Source organism: Schistocerca americana, chromosome 1, assembly GCF_021461395.2.
Source record: "Schistocerca americana isolate TAMUIC-IGC-003095 chromosome 1, iqSchAmer2.1, whole genome shotgun sequence".
NCBI lineage: Eukaryota > Metazoa > Arthropoda > Insecta > Orthoptera > Acrididae > Schistocerca > Schistocerca americana.
The window spans coordinates 828,666,247-828,686,856 of NC_060119.1; the positions used below are offsets into that span (position 1 = coordinate 828,666,247).

Below are 20,610 nucleotides of genomic sequence, written 5' to 3' on the forward strand. Positions count from 1 at the left end.
GATTGTTCCGTACCCCGTAGTATCACATTATGACGGTTCACCTTTCCATTTAAATGGAATGATGCCTCGTCACTAAACACTAAGCGTGGAAGGAAATTTTCATCCTCCATCTTACCAGGAACGAAATTACGGAACTCCGCAGGTTGTTTTTTGTCACCTTCACGAAGAATATGCAGTAGCTGAATTTTGTACGGTTTCATGTGTAAACGTCGACGCGACACATGCCAGACGGACAGCGGGGGCACGTTGAGCTGACGAACTGCACGGCGAACGGATTTCTGCCGTCTCATTTTGAAACTATGGCGGATGCGTTTGACATCTATGTCAGATACTCGGGGACGGCCCGGTGACTTGCCTTTACACAAACGACCTGTTTCTCGGAATTTTTCATGCTATCGTGTAATTCTCTGTGCTGTAGGAGGATCCACACCATTCATAGTACGAAAGTCACGCTGAACAGTTATTACTGACTCGCACTGCGCAAAACGTAGAACACAAAACGCTTTCTGTTATCCCGACGCCATTTTTACTAGAGCTAAATTGGATGCGCACTTCTGCTACCTAGTGGAAGCCATGTAAAACTCGAGGGTTTGCTCTCTAACAGTATGTTGTTCACGCACATACCTCAAACAAGTTAATAGCTATGATTTTTTTAAAAATCGGATGATTCTTTTTGATACACCCCATATACGAACATTGTCAAAGTTTACAGATGCATGTAGTATATATTTTATCATGAAAGCAGAAAAGTATTCAGAGATAAAAAATAAAATTCGTAAGTGATGTGAAACTTCCCGACGTGTCACTATAGTCGATATATTTGTGTCTTGAAAACTAACGTATTGTTATTTGGGATAATTCTAATTTATTGTTCAGTCTCAGTTTTAGTTGGATTACATGTTTCGATCACACAGAATCATCTTCAGACCTAAGTAGGTGCCTCAGCAACCCGTCTTGTCTTCTCAGAACGACATATCAGAGAGTGAGCGAAACATGTAATCTAATTAAAAAATTAATAAGTAATTTTCTCAAATTTTTCGTCTTTATAACGATAAATGTCGTCGCTGATGAATTTGCGTCCCCTTGGACTTCGTAGAGACTCCCAGCGAGAAAGTTGCTAGGGAAATTATAAAATTAATTTTACTAACATTCGAGACATCATTATTATATTGTGTCATCTAGAATAAAATTTATTTACGAGAGAGACTGTGTGCGACAGAGCACAAGTACTTGTACGCCGACGAGAAGATTCTAGTTCCAATAACTCGCCTTAGTAGAACCGATAATATTCCGTTTCTCTCGAAAACTAATTATTTTCTGCTCTTACAGGCCCTTCAACACTGCACCCACCACCAAAAAGTCGATGTACTCTATAGAAAACTCCACTGTTTCTGTTAAAGTCGGTCAAAATACGTGTATTTGTTTGTACAGTTTTGTGAAACCCAGATTTTATCTACTACAAAACTATTGTCTTTAAAACGTAGCAAGTGCATTGTACTTAGGCTTTCGTCCAGCACTACACTCTCTGAATCAAAAATGAAGTGAGCGGTGAAGACGAAAAAGGAAGATTTCTGAGTCACCATATTTTTTTTCACTGATTTCTCTGGCCGTCGGATACTCTGTAGTAGTAACCATGTAAAGTTATAGGCAATAACTTCTTGTTACAATCTTCAAATTCAACATCTACAAATTATGCAGTTGTTACTGCACTGTTATTAGGGCATACAGTCCATTCGAAAATACCACAAGCTTTTGCTGTCAATTCATGAACTTACGCAAAATTTATCTTCCTACTGACGTGTTCACCGTTGGCCAGTTCAATAAAAAATTCCACTACGCTAAATACGGCAATTTTAGTTTGTTTTCCAATGTCTTGTCGCTATTTCTACACACTGACCGGTGTAGCACTATAAGTAGGACCTTGCTCCTACATTTCTCTCATTACAGAACACAAGTCAACTCACCGGCCACTGTGGCCGAGCGGTTCTAGGCGCTTCAGTCCGGAACCGCGCAGCTGCTACGGTCGCAGGTTCGAATCCTACCTCGGGCATGGATGTGCGTGATGTCCTTAGGTTAGTTAGGTTTAAGTAGTTCTAAGTGTAGGGAACTGATGACCTCAGATGTTAAGTCCCATAGTGCTAAGAGCCATTTTTTCACCTTTCTCCGGAAGACACAAACCGCAGGCGAGCAGACGATATTGCACGGGAATACCGATGATACAGCTGGCGCTGACCTCCGTCTTTGCTGTAGTGTGTATGGGGCAACAACGCTGTGAAGCGGACAAATCACAGCGCTTTGTGCCTGAAGACTTTACGCAACAGGAATGATCTTGATCTGTCTATTTGGTGGCCACTGTAATACATATGTAATCTTGTTTTGTTAGCTTCCAAACCAATCTAACAAACTAAAAGGTAAAATAAAACACGAATTGTCTAGGGTTTGAACTCACCGGACATAATGTTAGTCACCCCTTTAACCCTTTGATTAACATTGGGGCGTATGTATCGTAAACTAGGTTATCAGAGAAACGCTGCATATTATTTCAGTGTATCAATTCCCCACTGGTAAACGGAAGCCTGCTAATGGTTGCCAGAATTCTTATAGTTACAGATTGCATCTGTAGATTGTGCTGTTGTCAAATTTCATTGTTAACCCTGGTCTCCATATTGTCACATTGAATTAGTTCTCACCTGCAGACAGGCAACCCAGTTAACCAGATTCGAGAAGCGGGCTGCCTTCGCGCTTTCCCTGACACAGCGTTTCAAGCGCTTGCACCCACGAATTGAGGCTTGCCCCGTGACAAACGAAGTCCGTACTGAACACATGTAGTGTGCGTTACAAACTTGGAGAGAAACTCTGTCCATTGATGTGTCTGTTTTCAGTATGTCTTGGAGATTTTGCGCAGTCATCTTCTTAAACCCTTGAGGTACGTACGAATAAACCTGTAGCTGCTAACTCTCACCTCCGACCCTCCTTGAAAACGGAACGGTGGAAAACATTCTTTTCATATTGCTACGTCTAATTACCACAGCCGGCCGGTGTGGCCGAGCGGTTCTAGGCGCTTCAGTCCGGATCCGTCCGCCTGCTACGGTCGCAGGTTTGATCCTGCCTCGGACATGGATGTGTGTGATGTCCTTAGGTTAGTTAGGTTTAAGTAGTTCTAAGTTCTAGGGGACTGATGACCACACATGTTAAGTCCCATAGTTTTCAGAGCCATAATTAGGACATGCATTAAAGCAACCATACATTAATGTCTTTGAAATAAAATTAGGAGTGAAACGGTTAAAAGAGCATAACGATCGCTTTGGAACGCTGTAATTTAGAAAGTACTAGGAGGTCATGTGACTGTACACCATGAGTGTTCAAATGGTTCAAATGGCTCTGAGCACTATGGGACTTAACATCTGAGGTCATCAGTCCCCTAGAACTTATAACTAGTTAAAGCTAACTAACCTAAGGACATCACACACATCAATGCCCGAGGCAGGATTCGAACCTGCGACCGTAGCAGTTGCGCGGTTCCGGACTGAGGCGTCTAGAACCGCTCGGCCACAGCGGCCGACACCTTCAGTGTACATGATGGCATTGAAGTGGAGTGTTGTGTATAGCTCATCTGGTTGTATGGAATCGCCGCAGTAAGGTGAGTCAACCTCTAGTCATGACAGAATAGCAGAAAACATATGTTATGTTTGGACGTGCTGTGAGCAAAACTGCTCCATCTTTTGGTGTACCAATATCTTCTGTGCAACGTGTCTACAGAGAATGCTATATCTCGCAGCCCTGTAAAACTGTGTAAGAACAACGGTCGTAAAAAGATCCTAGCAGACAGAGACAGGAGGGACTGTCGCGACTTGCCAATGGCAATCTCCTTCAAACGCGAAAGGAACTGTTGCTGTCAGTCAACGTAGTTGCATCTCAAGCAGGTTCCGAGCGACCGCTGGGAATAGAACTGCATGCAGTGATTTGGAGTCGGGTGCTTCGTAAAAGGCCATTGCTTACGGGGGCAGATAAGGCTGTACGTCTTCAATGAAACAACCTATAAACTGGAGGTGTAGAGCAGACTGAGGATTCGAGGTCTTGACTCCTCAAATGTTGCCCTCTAAACTATTACATCTTCATGATGAGCCTCGTATGGTGCGCTATATCAGCCGAGCTTGATCCTACAAAACCTGTATCTCTAGTACTATTTGTGACAGGGGACGAAATGTAGCAATCGTCATTTCCGCAATTTGATAATTCTATAGCCGCGCGGGATTAGCCGAGCGGTCTCAGGCACTGCAGTCATGGACTGTGCGGCTGGTCCCGGTGGAGGTTCGAGTCCTCCCTCGGGCATAGGTGTGTTTGTTTGTCCTTAGGATAATTTAGGTTAAGTAGTGTGTAACCTTAGGGACTGATGACCTTAGCAGTAAAGTCCCACACACATATTCACCGCATCTCGTGGTCGTGCGGTAGCGTTCTCGCTTCCCACGCCCGGGTTCCCGGGTTCGATTCCCGGCGGGGTCAGGGATTTTCTCTGCCTCGTGATGGCTGGGTGTTGTGTGCTGTCCTTAGGTTAGTTAGATTTAAGTAGTTCTAAGTTCTAGGGGACTGATGACCATAGATGTTAAGTCCCATAGTGCTCAGAGCCATTTGAACCATTTTTGAACATATTCAAACTTTTTTTTTATAATTCTATCGAATCTGATAATCAGTGGGTGGCTTCAGAAAGATTTGGTATACCTGAAAAATCTTTTGGACTCTCTTCCTCACTGAACTGAGGCCGAGGTTCGAGTTGGAGTCAAACGTATTAGCATGAAGTCCCCGACGAGTAAGTAATTTTTTGTCGTATTTTGTGCTTACCATCACTTCCCTTCTCTGGTCTTACACAGAATGGATGAAAAGAAACTTTTTTAATCGGTCAGTAAATATGCACACCACCATTTGAGAGCTCATACAGAAATTTCCAGGTAACAGATTGTGCTTTGTTACTTCTTTGAACCTGGGCCACTTGTAGATCATCACGTCCTCTCTCAAAAGTTTACATTGGATAAATGAAATTTTCACTTGCTCCAACAATGACTACAATCCTACTTAATTTTATGCTGTTATTTCTATACTGCCTCAATGATACATTAATTCGCTTGCAGAAGCTGCACGGAATGAGATAGGTAAATAAATTAGTCTTCAATAAAAGATAACTACCGGTCTCAAATATTGACAACGAATTCCTTCTGGAGCTTAGTATTGTATGGAAGTGGAAAATTCGGAAAGCTTAGTTTCGTTGCGTGCTGTATATCTTAATGACATGGAACGTGTTATTTTATACGGTATTTAACAAAAAAGAAAAAAGAAATAGGGAGTGTTTAATTTCTGCTAGGCTAGAAAAGTGTCGAAAATCAAATATACAAAGTTTGAAATGCAAAGGTTTTGTCAGAGAAAGAGAGAAAGAGAGAAATAAGAATTTTATGGAAAAGCATTAAGGAGATACAACTCAATGAGTAATATTCTAAGCTACTGAATAATAGTTAACTTTGTTATGGGTAGAGTTGCAATCGTGAAGCACGTGTATTAGATTGAAGCTAATTGGCTGATGAGTCAAAACATTATGGCCATCTGCTTAACAGCGTTAGTTCGACTTTTGGGACGCAGTTCTAGGTGGTATGATTCGGACAAGTTCTTGGTAGGCTTTCAAAGGAATGCGCCACTAAGTATATACGCATAGATCACCTAATTCCCCTGAATTACGGGTCAGTGGTTTGTAGTCGCGAAGAGTTTCCTTTACTCTACGTCTATGGTCACAAACTATTTGTTAACAGATTACCGGTTTCGGTCTATAATGACCATCATCAGATCTGCAGCAAAAATTGAGAAAAACGTAACTACACTCGCAGATTGTCTACAGCTTAAAAACAATACGCAGACCATAATGAAAAGTACTACTGACAATATATGCATGTGTCCGCTTTAAGTATGAAGAGGCATACCTGTTTCATAAAAACGAAATCCTAATGTACTGCAGCCATAGTGACATCGTCAAATGTTAGATGCAGAATCAGCACAAGCATCATCAGATATATGTAAATAACATCGTATGCGCGAGTCATGTTGTCAGTAGCACTACTGTTGAAAACAAGCTGCCGTACAGTAGCCACAAGATGTTTCTGTTGTGAGTTCACCAGATGTCGCTAACGTTGGCATACACTAGTTTTCAATAATTAATTGAACAGCGAAAATAAAGTGGGATACAATAGTTGAAGCCTGTAATGACCTTATAACGTACAAAAGGCATTACAGTAATAAAAAGTAATAAAAAGAACACGACAAAAGTAAGCTTGTTAAAAAGAGGAAGAATTAAGCAACAGTAGTTGACATATGGATGTCAGCAAATGTAGAATTAGGAGAATTCCAGTTAGATCATCAGCAAATTTCTAAAAAAATAATGTTAAAGTAGCCATCAATAACGAATTTGGATTTCATTACGATCTCCCCAAAAATTAGACTTAAAATTTTATCTTATAAAAACATTAAAACGTAACTGAAATCAATAAAATACGACACAGATAGACGAGCCACAACAGAAAAAGGAATGAAGCAATTCCAAGGTGATATAACAATAACTAAACCTGTCAACTGGCAATGACTATCTAGGTAAATTGACACTGAAGCAAGCAAATCTCTGGGTTAGTCAAAAATAAAAGGAGATTGTGTTAGAATGACGAGAGTGAAAAGCGGTAACAGCAAGGTCAATAATATGGAGAAAATTTAAAATTCAGGAACCGTCGAATACTATGAGTAATTTAAATAACAGAGTAAAGAATCAAGAGAATAACATGGAGACTCGAAAGATCATTTGAAAAATGATAATTATTCGACATGCAAGAAAACATCGCAAAAAAATCCAGTTTTTCTAAGACATTCGTGAATATGTTAAAGCGCTACCAGGCTCTAAATATTAGCTTCAAGAAAGAAACGTCTAGACCTCGGTATAATAATACAGAAAATAATGAAATACTTGGGAAATGTGTTTTATAAATTGTTAAATAGCACAGAACCGAGTCACAAATAACAATTTTAAGATTTTGTAAGAATGAAGAAAAACATGTCATTAACCAATGAAGAAATCAGAGAAGCCGCTGCAACTCTCAAAAAATAACAAAGCCAGTGGGGAAGATTCCAAAACAGCTGAAATTCTGAAATGATCACGGGTAATAACTGAAAAATTATCTTTGAAGAAATATGGAAAACAGACATGATGAAACGACGAAGAGAAGAGAGCACATCGTCCCTAGTTGGCCAAAATGCAAGAAGAGAAAATGGGCTTTTGTAGCTGAATGGTACAAGAAAGCAATCTGATTCTGCTACATCTCTGATAGCTGCTATTCTCTGTGTGGATACATTGCGTTTCCGAAGTGTCAGACTCAGCCACCAACACATTTACCTCGAGATGCCGGCACGGTAGCCCAGCGTGTTTGGTCAGAGGGTTAGCTACCCTCTGTAATAAAAAAACTGAGTGAATGGATCAACGAAGAACCTCAACGGGTGTCATCGGACGACCACCCCTAACAAATTCAACGAACAATATACAGGGTGTTACAAAAAGTTACGGCCAAACTTTCAGGAAACATTCCTCACACACAAATAAAGAAAAGATGTTATGTGGACATGTGTCCGGAAACACTTAATTTCCATGTTAGAGCTCATTTTAGTTTCGTCAGTATGTACTGTACTTCCTCGATTCACCGCCAGTTGTGGGCTGACGAGAATCCGCACGCAATTGTGCAATCACGTCATCAACACAGATTTTCTGCAAACGTTTGGGCAGGCATTGTTGGTGATGTCTTGATTGGGCCCCATGTTCTTCCACCTACGCTCAATGGAGCACGTTATCATGATTTCATACGGGATACTCTACCTGTGCTGCTAGAACATGTGCCTTTACAAGTACGACACAACATGTGGTTCATGCACGATGAAGCTCCTGCACATTTCAGTCGAAGTGTTCGTACGCTTCTCAACAACAGATTCGGTGTCCGATGGATTGGTACAGGCGGACCAGTTCCATGGCCTCCACGCTCTCCTGACCTCAACCCTCTTGACTTTCATTTATGGGGGCATTTGAAAGCTCTTGTCTACGCAACCCCGGTACCAAATGTAGAGACTCCTCGTGCTCGTATTGTGGATGGCTGTGATACAATACGCCATTCTCCAGGGCTGTAACAAAGTGTTTGAAGTCACGCTGGTACGTTCTGTTGCTGTGTGTTTCCATTCCATGATTAATGTGATTTGAAGAGAAGTAATAAAATGAGCTCTAACATGGAAGTAAGCGTTTCCGGACACATGTGCACATAACATCTTTTCTTTATTTGTGTGTGAGGAATGTTTCCTGGAAGTTTGGCCGTACCTTTTTCTAACACCCTGTAGAACAAGATAAGATCTACTAAAAAAAAAAAAAAGTGTGTGTCGCGACTTGCGACTTCACGATGGGCGACGCAGAGGCACTACTTACGGGTTTCCCTCGTCGGGGTCCTCCATGCGTGTCCAGGCGGAGAAGGCGGCCAGCGACTCCTCGATGCAGGGCGGGTAGCCGGCGGCGCACAGCGCGTGCTTGGCCAGACGGCCCAGCTTCGAGTCCGGCTCAGACTCGTACAGCGGGGTCACCAGGCGCCGCACGAACAGCTGCCCACGTCAACAAGGAAGGCCGTTACACCACGCGCTCCTCTCCATCTCTCTCTCTCTCTCTCTCTCTTTCTCTTTCTCTCTCTCTCTCTCTCTCTCTCTCTCACACACACACACACACACACACACACACACACATGCACACACAGACACTTTCACTAGCAACGAATTCCGAGGTAGTTTTCTGGTGGAGTGTTATGCATCATAGAAATTATAAGATTTTTCGAAAGCAAACCATGCCGTCATCAATATCTGACCAGCCTAGCTAAACACTCAAATCTCAGGGAAGCCCAATATAACAACGAATTGACTGGGTAAAATATTCTCAGTCTTCAAGCTACGAGTCGGCCATTGTGGCCGAGCGGTTCTAGGCGCTACAGTCTGGAACCGCGCGACCGCTACGGCCGCAGGTTCGAATCCTGCCTCGGGCATGGCTGTTTGTGATGTTCTTAGGTTAGTTAGGTTTAAGTAGTTCTAAGTTCTAGGGGACTGATGACCTTAGAAGTTAAGTCCCATAGTGTTCAGAGCCATTTTTTTCACGCCACGTCAGATCAATACGCTTCAGCTGTGACAGAGCGTCCTGAGATCCGTTACCCAAACAATTTGTAATAGTTTTTTAGCGCCTGGATTACAAATGGTTTTTTTTTGTTTATTATTTTCGGCTTCAGTTCTCATCGAAAACCATCACCAGATGTTCAACAGAAGTAGTACTGTAAGCATGCAGAAAACTTTGAATCGCGGATGTTCCACAAAGCAGAATATACACTAAAACATCCGTCCTGCAGTCCTTGCAATATTCGTTGAGCTTATATTCCTTGTGGACCCTGCATCATGATTAGTTAAACAAAAGTACTTACAAATGAGCGAGTTGGCGCACAGGTCAGTACACTGGACTCGCATTCGGGAGGACGGTACAAATACCAGTCCGGTCATCCACATTTAAGTTTTCAGTGATTTCCCTAAATCACTGCAGGCAAATGTTGGCTTGGTTCTTTTGCACGGGCACAGTCGATTTTCTTCCCCATCCTTGACTTGTGCTCCGTCTCTAGTAACCCCTATGTCGACGGGACGATAAACCCTAATCTAACTTCCTTCCTCCTTAAAGTACTTGCATTTATGAACAGCAGACGATATGAAAATTACGTGATTGTCTATGGGTTTATAGTACCCTCAAGTTCTCTTACATTCTTACATTAAACTGAACCTTAATATTAGGAAGGAAAGTAACATCGTTCTATTATTTTATACATCAAATACAGGTACATTACATTAATTTTTGTTATCCAGTAGTTACAATATTATACTTTGCAATAAGTGATAATGCCCCAAAGTGCATTAAAATACATTGTACAAACTCTAGAGATTGATTGATGAGAGGATTCGAAACAAAAATCGTCTAATGAACTTATGTCCGGAAATGCATGGTTTCCATGTTAGAGACCGTTTATTCAATCATACATTCTTACACAGACTGAAACCTAATATTCGTTGTCCCATGCAATTACAGTTGTATAGTATGTGCTGAAAATGGTTTCCATGTGCCTCAATGCATGCGTATACGCGCCGTAGCATGTTCTGCCTCACACGTTCACATCGGCCACGCTGCGTCCGAACAGGGTCAAAGCCAGCATGAATACGTTGCTCCAGTGTCTCCACATCTGGAATCGGCTCTGCATACACGATACTTTTGAGATGCCTCTTAACCAGAAAACATATGGGTTGAGGTCTGGCGAACGAGCAGGCCATGCAACTGGCCCCCTCGTCCGATCCGTCGATCAGCGAAGGCACGATTGAGATGCGTCCAGACGGTTAACGGCGAAGAGGGCTGGAACACCATCATATAGCAGCCGCAAACCCTTCGAATCATCACTGGCACTTCTTCCAGCGGTGGAGGCAAAGTCACCCGCAAGAAATGCCGGTAGTTTCAGCCTGTCAGGCGATGTATCCTCTCATCAAAAATGCGGTCCCCATTTATCCCGACCTAGCCTAACTTTTAAAAAAGGACACAGCAATATAAATTAAATGTGAAGATGTTTCACTAATTTTTCTTATTTAACGTCTCCGTACCTTAACATTCTTTACAACGTAAGGTTGAACTTAATCTCAGCAACCCTTAGACTCTCGGACTACAGCCAAAATAACATGTCCTCTAGGCTTCTACAAAACAAAAGGCCTTCTTGCCATCTGTAATTAATAGCGAGTTCCCTTCAGCATTTTACCCTTTATGCACTTTAGCGTTTATACAGTCCCCTCCCCCCCCCATCCTCTCTTTTTAGCTACTTCACAAAGTACACAAATTCGACGATCCTGGCTGCCCCATACTAGCTGACAAATGCAACCATTGTCTCCCTCCACCTTCCGTTGCTTTAGGTGGGACTCTAAATCGCTTACTTCGTACTGATTCTATCGCAACCCCCCCCCCCCCCTTTCCCCGTGATGCTCCTACTCTCACAGTTTTTACCTTCTTACTCCTTTAACTGGTTATCTCACTAATCCCGCAAAACCGAGCACACGCTGGTCACTCGGCTCTTGTGCCGCCTCACTTCATTGCTAGGTCCTTCGAGGTGTGTGTCTGATAAAGCTGTCGTCTGGAAATCACACATCCGTTTACAAAAGGAAAGCAACTCTTTGCAGCTATAACCAACCCTTATCTGCCTGATGTTTACACATAGCCTCAGAGTTCCCGGAATCGCTGCGGTTCCACCAACACTCCAGGTATCGCACGGGCTTCGCAGCAAACATTACGGTGGATGGGTTTGCTTTGCTGCGTTCGGCAATACCAGAGACCTTCCACCTGAGCACGTAGGTCAGTCTGCTTCCTGGTTCCATTATGTAGCCACACAACACACACTTCTCTCACGACGACCATTAGCCAGGAAAGTGTTAGTGTCCCTGGGACCGAGTTGCGACCGCAATCCGTAATACACCAAAGCAAAACTTAAGGACGCAAGTAAGATTCTCAAGATGTATCACTGTCAAGTAACATAGTTCGATGAAACTTGGACCATAGTTAGAAGGAACTACTACAGTGAAGTGCAGTGCAGTTCAGAAGGTAACTGAAACAAATGTGACAATGATCACATGAAGTCACAGCGATACATTATGGCCTCCTGTATATCACAAAATGTGGGACATGCTTCTTAATAGAGTCTGTGATCACCACGGACGGCAATGTCTGCTCTGAAATGCGGTCTCGCGCTGGCCACAAGGGCGGTAAGGAGTTCTTGCGGTATGGCGTTCCATTCCTCAGGCCAGACTAGGACAACCAAAACAGGTCGAATAGGAGATAAACAGGTGTGGTCGCAAATTTTTGTTCGGTGGTAGGAGGAAGAAATTTCTGAGAATGTACGTCTGGAGTACAGAATTGTATGGCAGTGAGACATGGACTGTCGGAAAACCAGAACAGGAGAGAATCGAAGCATTTGAGATGTGGTGCTACAGACGAATGTTGAAAATCAGGTGGACTGATAAGGATAAGGAATGAAGAGTTTCTGCACAGAATCGGAGAGGAAAGGAATAAGTGGAAGATAATGAGAAGGAGAAGGGACAGGATGATAGGACATCTGTTAAGACATCAGGGAATGACTTCCATGTTACCAGAGGGCGCTGTAGAGGGCAAAAACTATAAAGGAAAACAGAGATTGGAATACATCCAAAAAATAATTGAGGGCGTAGGTTGCAAGCGCTACTCTGATATGAAGAGGTTGGCACAGGGCAGGAATTCGTGGCGGGTCGCATCAAACCAGTCAGAAGACCGATGACTCAAAAACAAAATAAAGGAAGAAAATCCATTAACAATATACTGAAAATTCTGGCCTCTGCTGTAAGAGTGTAGGGGTGGGGAAGAGCATTTAAAGGTCATATTTTTATATTGTTCTTGAATAACTCGAAAACTGGCGCTTCTAGTGGAAGTGTTCAACAAAACGAAACGAAACCACATTAAATTTTACACAAACAAATCCTACACATTTCTTTCTCTAGGACTAATAGTTTCACGTGTTACACCATTAAAACGCTGTTTTTAATAATCCACGACTTTATAACAGCACCTTTTTTTGCTGGAATTTTATGTTAGTTTTGTACTGGGAAATATTTTCTGTACAAACGGCCTGTTACAGTTACTAAAAAAACGTAAAAAAGTTACCTTCAAACACCCACACCCCAGCCCCACGCTCACGCCCCATCAGTCAGGATTTTTAGTATGTTGTTCATGGAACTCCCTGGTACCACTGTACAAAAAATTAGGGACTACAGGAATTTTTCTCCTAATTTTCTTTCGTTGACCGGACTAGCTGCACCAACTGCTGGATGATCGTCGATGCATGCTGGTGCGTTGAAATACGCCTGCCCAGCACAAAAAATGGTTCAAATAGCTCTAAGCACTATGGGACTTAACATCTGAGGTCATCAGTCCCCTAAACTTAGAACTACTTAAACCTAACTAACCTAAGGACATCACACACATCCATGCTCGAGGCAGTATTCGAACCTGCGACCGTAGCAGCAGCGCGGTTCCGGACTGAAGCGCCTAGAACCGCTCGGTCACAGCGGCCGGCTCCCCAACGCATCTCTCACATGCGCCATAGGATTTAAGTCAGAGGAGCGACCAGGGCAGCATATTCGCCGAATATCCCGTCGTTCCAAAAGCTCTCTCAATTGCGCTATTCGATACTGTCGCTCATTATCATCCGTAAAAATGAGGTCATGGAGAAATTCAACGCTGTAAAGTTACACATGAGGAAGGAGTGCAGTGTCAAAATAATGTCGACGGATGAATGTACCGTGTTCAAAGATCTGGAGGTCAAAACGACTACGGAAAATTATAATTCCCCACACCATAACACCTGGACCGCCAAAACGATCATATTCGAGAATTAACAGGTGTATTACGTGTTCGCACCTATCGCCATATGGTGGTACGTCCAGACTCATTACTCAGACTGAACCTGCTCTCATCAGAGAAAAGGGAAGCAAAATGAGATACGTTAATGTATATTTAATGAAAATCAAAATAACATAGTGCATCATTTCTATAAGAATTGGTTCCTCTGCCAAGGACATACACCTGTGAAACGGAGAGAGCTTCTTGTACGGCGGGTGGATTAAGAAATGCCGTCAGTGCTGTTCGAGTGTTCTGTGCGTAGTGTGTGGCGGATTCGGAAAAGACGGTGAGCAATGGTACTCATGTATTCCCTGTGCTTTTGGTGTTATTCTGAATGCAGTGGGTGGGGTAGTACTGAAAACTATAACTGTGACTCCTGCGTAAAGAAGCCTAAGTTGTTTCACAGATATGCAAAAGATAGTTACCGGATACGTTTATACTCGAGTCTTCTTTTCATTTTTGTCGCTATTTTACAAGGAAACTATTATTACTGTTTTTTATCTATTCCATAGTTACTAAAGTTGACTTTTTCGCTATTTTATTTTGTAAACTATGTTGTTCAGTGTTTTATTTAATAAACATAATATTCAGCACATATATGAGATGTATGGAATTAAATATCTTATACCATTCGTTGTGCCAATTTACCCCACTTACTACGTCATTTTACCCGGTACGTCGGATAAATCGACGCACTGCAATGATGTCACAATTATTAGATTTCTCTGAAATGTGTAGCTGCACATTTAATGTTTAAAGATATGTTACAGTAAGAACATGTGGCTAATGCTTCACGAAAACTGGAGCCTCTAGGTATTATAAAGGTTATAGCCACAATGTCTTAGCTGGACCAAATTCCCCCGCATTCTCCTTCCATGCATGGCAAAAACCGAGGCAGTTGCATATGGACCTCTGCAGCAGACACTCTGACTGCTGTTCATCGGCGACGAAGGCTGGAATTTGCACGCCAGTATCTGAACTGGACGTCCAGGTAGTCTTTTCAGATGAATCATGTTTTATGGTCCATCGGACAGATGGCATTTGGAGTGTAAGCCATGATGTGTCTGAAAGCAAACATCTTGCAACAATCGACGGAAACGTCCAGGCCAGAGGGCATTCCCTGGGTGAACTCATCATTCTGGAAAGCACAATGGATCAATAAAATTAGGAATCTATCCTTGGGGACCATGTTCACCCCTACAAGCAGTTTGTTCTTCCTCGACAAGATGGCATCTACCAGCAGGACAATGCAACGTGGCACACAGCTCGCAGTGTACGTGCGTGGTTCGGACAACACCAGGATGAGTTTACTGTATTGATTTCCATGAGCGTTGTTGTACTTCCTTCGTTCATCGATCAGCTGAAATCTTTCTTTTGTTACCCTTGGTTTCTTCGCAGTCACCTTCTTGGCACCTATGTTTTCTTTCCAACTTCTGTGATTGCCCCTCTTACAGATGTCCATTCTTCTGCAACTGAACTGCCTACTGAGCTATTCCTTATCGGGGTATCTTTAGCCGCAGATTTAAGTCCAAACGAGAATCTGTGGGACTTCCTCAATCGGATTAAACATGTCTTGGATCCTTAGCTGAGAAGCAGCCGCACATGGTACTGGGGTCGAAATGGCTCCACATCCCTGTCAGTACCGCTCCATATCGATGTCGGTACGTTCCAGAACCTCAATACCTCTCTTCCTGCACGTCTCGCGTTTCAAAAGGTGGTTATATAATCACATTTCCGGACTGGCAAGGAGCGCCTGGTCCCCGGCACGAATCCACCCGGCGGATTTGTGTCAAGGTCCGGTGAGCCGGCTAGTCTGTGGATGATTCACTTGACGTCTTGCACCTCATAAGGACTCCCCATACCTCCCTACCCTCTCCCTCCCCTTCAAATTACGGTCTTATCGACACCTCCAACCGCTCATTCCTTCTTGTCTCCCAACTTCCACTTCTTACTCCATCGATTCCTCGCACCTGTCCTCCATCTTTATAACCACACCTTCCTACCGTCCTCAACGCCTAATCTTTTTTCTCTTCAACACCAGACGATCTTTCCTAGGGCAGGTCCTCCAAGTTATAGTGACAATGAAGTGTTTCTTTTTAAGATCAGTGTTTTACGAGCGCGTGCTGCAAAGTAATGCCTCCAAATTTATTTGTGATAACTCTGAAACCTTTTTAAGTAAAACAAACATTATTAACATTCTACATCTTTATTCTTCATGACTACATATTTATTTCTCAACATAGTCTCCGGCCAGTGTGACCGAGCGGTTCTAGGCGCTTCAGTCTGGAACCGCGCGACCGCTACGGTCGTAGGTTCGAATTCTGCCTCGGGCATGGATATGTGTGATGTCCTTAGGTTAGTTAGGTTTAAGTAGTTATAAGTTATAGGGGATCGTTTCATCACTATCAAAGTGAAGTACTTGCAGGTGTTCTTTAAATTTTGGAAACAGATCAGCATCAGATGGGCCGAAGGCAGGACTGTATGGAAAATGATAAACGACAGTGAACCGAAAGTGTCGGATTTTTGCAGATGTCGGAGCTATGGCGTGTGGTATGGCATTGTCATGGTGAAGGGTGGACGAACTCTTTTAATTCGTGCTTTCAGTTTTCTGACAAATTACAGGAGGCTGTTTCTCACGCATCGACATGGTTACGTTACATACTGCCTTGTTACACGCTTCAGTTTGGAGCCCTCTAGTGGTAGAGTGTTGCAAGTTGCAAGTTGCGTCACCGATTAATATGCATGACATGTAATACGTCAACCGATATTGAGAACGGAATAAAAAATTCTGAGCCATTACTTTTCAGCACGCCCTCGTACATGGATTTTTAAATAGACTTATTGTTTTTCGTTTCATATTTTTATTATTTTCGTTAGAAATTAAAACCGTGGATGGTTCAAATGGCTCTGAGCACTATGGGACTTAACATCTGAGGTCATCAGTCCCCTAGAACTTAGAACTACTTAAACCTAACTAACCTAAGGACATCACACACATCCATGCCCGAGGCAGGATTCGAACCTGCGACCGTAGCGGTCACGCGGTTCCAGACTGAAACGCCTATTACCGCACGGCCACACCGGCCGGCTGATTGCTGCAGAAACGAGTTCTCCACGTTCGCGTACACCACCGTTACGCTACCACGCAAAGATAGGGGTTACACTCGTCTGCAACCCAGGGAGGGTGGGGGGGGGGGGGGGAGGGGGAGGTCCACCGGGGGCCGAACGGCACAATAACCCCGAAAGAGTGGTTCGGTGTGGGGTGGAGGAGGAGTCAGTGGACTGCGGTAGTGGGGTTGTGGACCACTGCGGCTGCGGCGGGAACGGAGACTCTCCGTCGATTTTAGGCCCTCGGTTAACGTACAATACAATAGTCACATTAATGTCACTGGACAGTGTATATTGTCCGTATGTTTGGTAGAGTAGTGTAGTTTCCCCCACTGCCGTTAAAACAAAGAATAATTAGCACTGTACTAAAAGCGCCGTGCAAAACGTTGCGGTCAAGGACTCCCTAAATGTACCGTTACATAGTAGCAACCGACCTTGAATTTGTCGTCGACGTAGGTGCCGGAGAGGCGGCGGCCGAGGTGGTCGGCGGCGTTGAAGAAGGCATCCCAGACGCGCGGGTCGCGTTCGGTGCCGACGGCGAGGAAGCGCATGACGGCGAGGGCGGGCGCGGGCGCCAGCTCGCCCGCCAGCAGCAGGTTCCACGCGTCGTGCACCAGCTTGGCGCGCGTCAGCGCCGGCAGCGGCCGCAGCCCTGAGCCCTTCGCCGCGCTCGCCTCCAGGTACTCCGCCAGCAGGCGCCAGTTGGCCGCGTCGTAGTTCACCATGAACATGCCTGCCCGACACGGATGCTTAACAGCAAAGTGACTGTGAGGGGCCTTACAGGAGACGAGCTACTCTAACACTGTGGTCAGATTGATACTATAAAACAGAACAACCTTTTTTCTTTGGCCAACTCGAGAGACCTTAAAGCGCCATACGGTAACTGACGACATACTGTCAACCTTTTTCTTCTTTGTGTCATCACTGTGTAAGACGTGTATATTTCTACTGTATATTGTCAAACCACAATTTGTGGAAGATGTTTATATTTTATTAACAGGATTAAGTAGAAATAATTAATATTTGTCATTATGGAAATAATTGTAGTGACAGGGAATGTCTGCACCAGAGTATCGTTGGCAGAAGAGACGGCACAGTGATACAATTTTAAAAAGGGCGGGAGAGACCGCATATGGATACATTTTACGAAAAGAACGAGAAAGACCGCACATTGATACATTTTATAATGGTAGCAGGGATTGTCTGCACCAGAAAGCATTGTTGGCGGGAGAGACCGCACTTTAGCGTTCGTAGGAAGTCAGTAGTAAGCGAGATGTGAAGCGAGTCGGTAGCAGGTCTGAAGCGAGAGGTTGAGAGGAGCGGTATGCCTGCCAGCCACCAGCTATGATTTACAAGAGATTATAAACGGATGTACAGAGACATCAGCTAACTATTAACATAAGAGCAACTAATATTATTGAATTATTATTTTTTTTAGAAACTCAAGACTACTGAAGGTATGTTTGCGCAATGCTAGTAGTAAGGTTGTTGTAAAAAGTAAGTGGCGGGCCGAGTGGCCGTGCGGTTCTAGGCGCTGCTGCAGTCTGGAACCGAGCGACTGCTACGGTCGCAAATTCGAATCCTGCCTCCGGCATGGATGTGTGCGATGTCCTTAGATTATTTAGGTTTAATTAGTTCTAAGTTCTAGGCAACTGATGACCTCAGAAGCTAAGTCGCATAGTGCTCATAGCCATTATTGAAAAAGTAAGTCCCATTTGAACGTTTGTAAAATAATCTCATTACCAACTGTAAATATCTGAAGAATCGTTTCAGAATATAATTAATTTTTGCCATCAACGTAAAACCTTGCAAAATTTTATTGTTGTCAAGATAAAGTTTAACTATGAATTACGTAACTTCAGTCAAATTAATTAAAGAATGACGTCAGCTTTGGTAATAAATACAACGACTTATTATGAGAGCCTACCAGCAGCTAATAGAGTATAGTAAAGCAGAGTAAGTATATTCATGTCGCAGTTCGATGTAGCAGTCAGATGGCGATCCAGTAGCAGTAAAAAAGGTAAGGAGCAGTTTTGGGTTATTGCAGGTAACGACTGAGGGCCACGACGACGACACATTCTATGTTTCGTCGAAATAATCAGCAAATCACTTTTAATAAGCAGCACTTAAATTTGTATGCGAAGATTGCACTTATTGTTATTGAGAAAGAGAATTAATTTCAAAGGGAAGATTTCATTTGCTATTATTAAGCAAGAGATAGAAATCCTAAGGGAAGGTTTCATAGGTTGTTGTAGAAGGGAAGGTTGTGTAACAGAAGAGATATAGAGGAGACGGGAAGGTTTCAACTGTTCTGACTGGTTTGATACGGCTGCTGTGCCAATCTCTTCACCTCAGAGTAGGACTTGCATGCAACCTACACTGAAGAGCCAAAGAAACTGATACACCTGCCTAATGTCGTGTAGGGCCCCCGCGAGCAAGCGGAAGTGCCGCAGCACAACATGGCATGGACTCAACTTATGTCTAAAGTAGTGCTGGAGGGAATTAACACCACTAATCTTGCAGGGCTGTCCATAAATCCGTAAGATTACGAGGGGTGGAGATCTCTTCTGAAAAGCACGTTGCAAGGCATCCCAGATATGTTCAATAATGTTCACGTCTGGCGAGTTTGGTGGCCAGCGAAAGTGTTTAAACTCAGAAGAGTGTTCCTGGCCACTTTGTAGCAATTCCGGACGTGTGGGGTGTTGCATTGTCCTGCTGGAATTGTCCAAGTCCGTCGGAATGCACAATGGACATGGATGGATGCAGATGATCAGACAGGATACTTATGTACGCGTCACCTGTCATAGTCGAATCTAGACGTATCAGGGCTCCCATATCACTCCAACTGCACACCTCCCATAGCATTACAAGCCTCCATCAGCTTGAACAGTCCCCTGCTGACATGCAGGGTCCAGGGATTCATGAGATTGTTTCCAAACCCATTCACATCCATCCGCTAGATACAACTTGAAACGAGACTCGTCCGACCAGGCAAAAGGTTTCCACTCATCAACAGCCCAGGCAAGGCATAAAGGTTTGTGTCTTACAGTCACCAAGAGTACAGGAGTGGGCCTTCGGCTCCGAAAGCCCATATCGATGATGTTTCCTTGAATGGTTCACAAGCTGACACTTGTTAATGACCCAGCATTGAAATCTGCAGCAGTCTGCGGAAGGGTTGCACTTCTGTCACGTTGAACGATTCTCTTCCGTCGTCGTTGGCCCCGTTCTTGCACGATCTTTCTCTGGCCGCAGCAATTTCGGAGATTTGATGTTTTACCGGATTCCTGATATTCACGGTACATTCATGGATTGGTCGTACGGAAAAATCCCCACTTCATCACTACCTCAAAGATGCTGTGTCCCATGGCTCATGCGCCGACTATAATACCATGTTCGAACTCACTTAAATCTTTATAACCTGCCACTGTAGCAGCAGTAACCGATCTAACAACTCCGCCGGACACTTGTTGTCTTATATAGGCGCTGCCGACCGCGGAGTCGTATTCTGGCTGATTACATATCTCTGTATTTGAGTACGCATGCCTATACCAGTTTCTTTGGCGCTTCAGTGTATGTCATCAATTATCTGCTGGATGTATCCAACTCTCTGTCTTCCTCTACAGTTTTTATTCTCTACAGCTCCCTCTAGTACCACGGGAGTTATTCTCTGACGTCTTGACAGATGCCCTACCTTTCTGTTCCATCTTGCCAGTGTTTTCCATATATTCCTTTCCTCACCGATTCTGCGGTGAACCTCCTCCACCGTTACCGTACTAATCCACCTACTTTCCTATATTCTTCTGTAGCGCCACATCTTAAATGCTTTGATTCTCTCCTGTTCTCGTTTTTCCACAGTCCATGTTTCAATACCATACAATGCCGTGCCCCAAACGTACATTTTCAGAATTTTTTCCTCAAATTAACACTTACGTTTGATATTAGCCGACTTCTTTTGGTCAGAATTG

At 43.6% G+C, this 20,610-nt stretch overlaps 1 protein-coding gene across 1 annotated transcript in view; it reads right to left on the reverse strand.

The window, feature by feature from the left end:
• Positions 1-20,610, reverse strand: part of LOC124546401 (aminopeptidase N-like) — a 263,906-nt gene that overhangs the window by 86,592 nt on the left and 156,704 nt on the right. Inside the window, exons 12-13 of the mRNA XM_047125035.1 lie at positions 17,080-17,378; positions 8,486-8,655 (exon numbers count right to left, since the gene is read on the reverse strand). Of these exons, the coding sequence (XP_046980991.1) occupies positions 8,486-8,655; positions 17,080-17,378 (469 nt within the window). The remainder of the gene's footprint in view (positions 1-8,485; positions 8,656-17,079; positions 17,379-20,610) is intronic.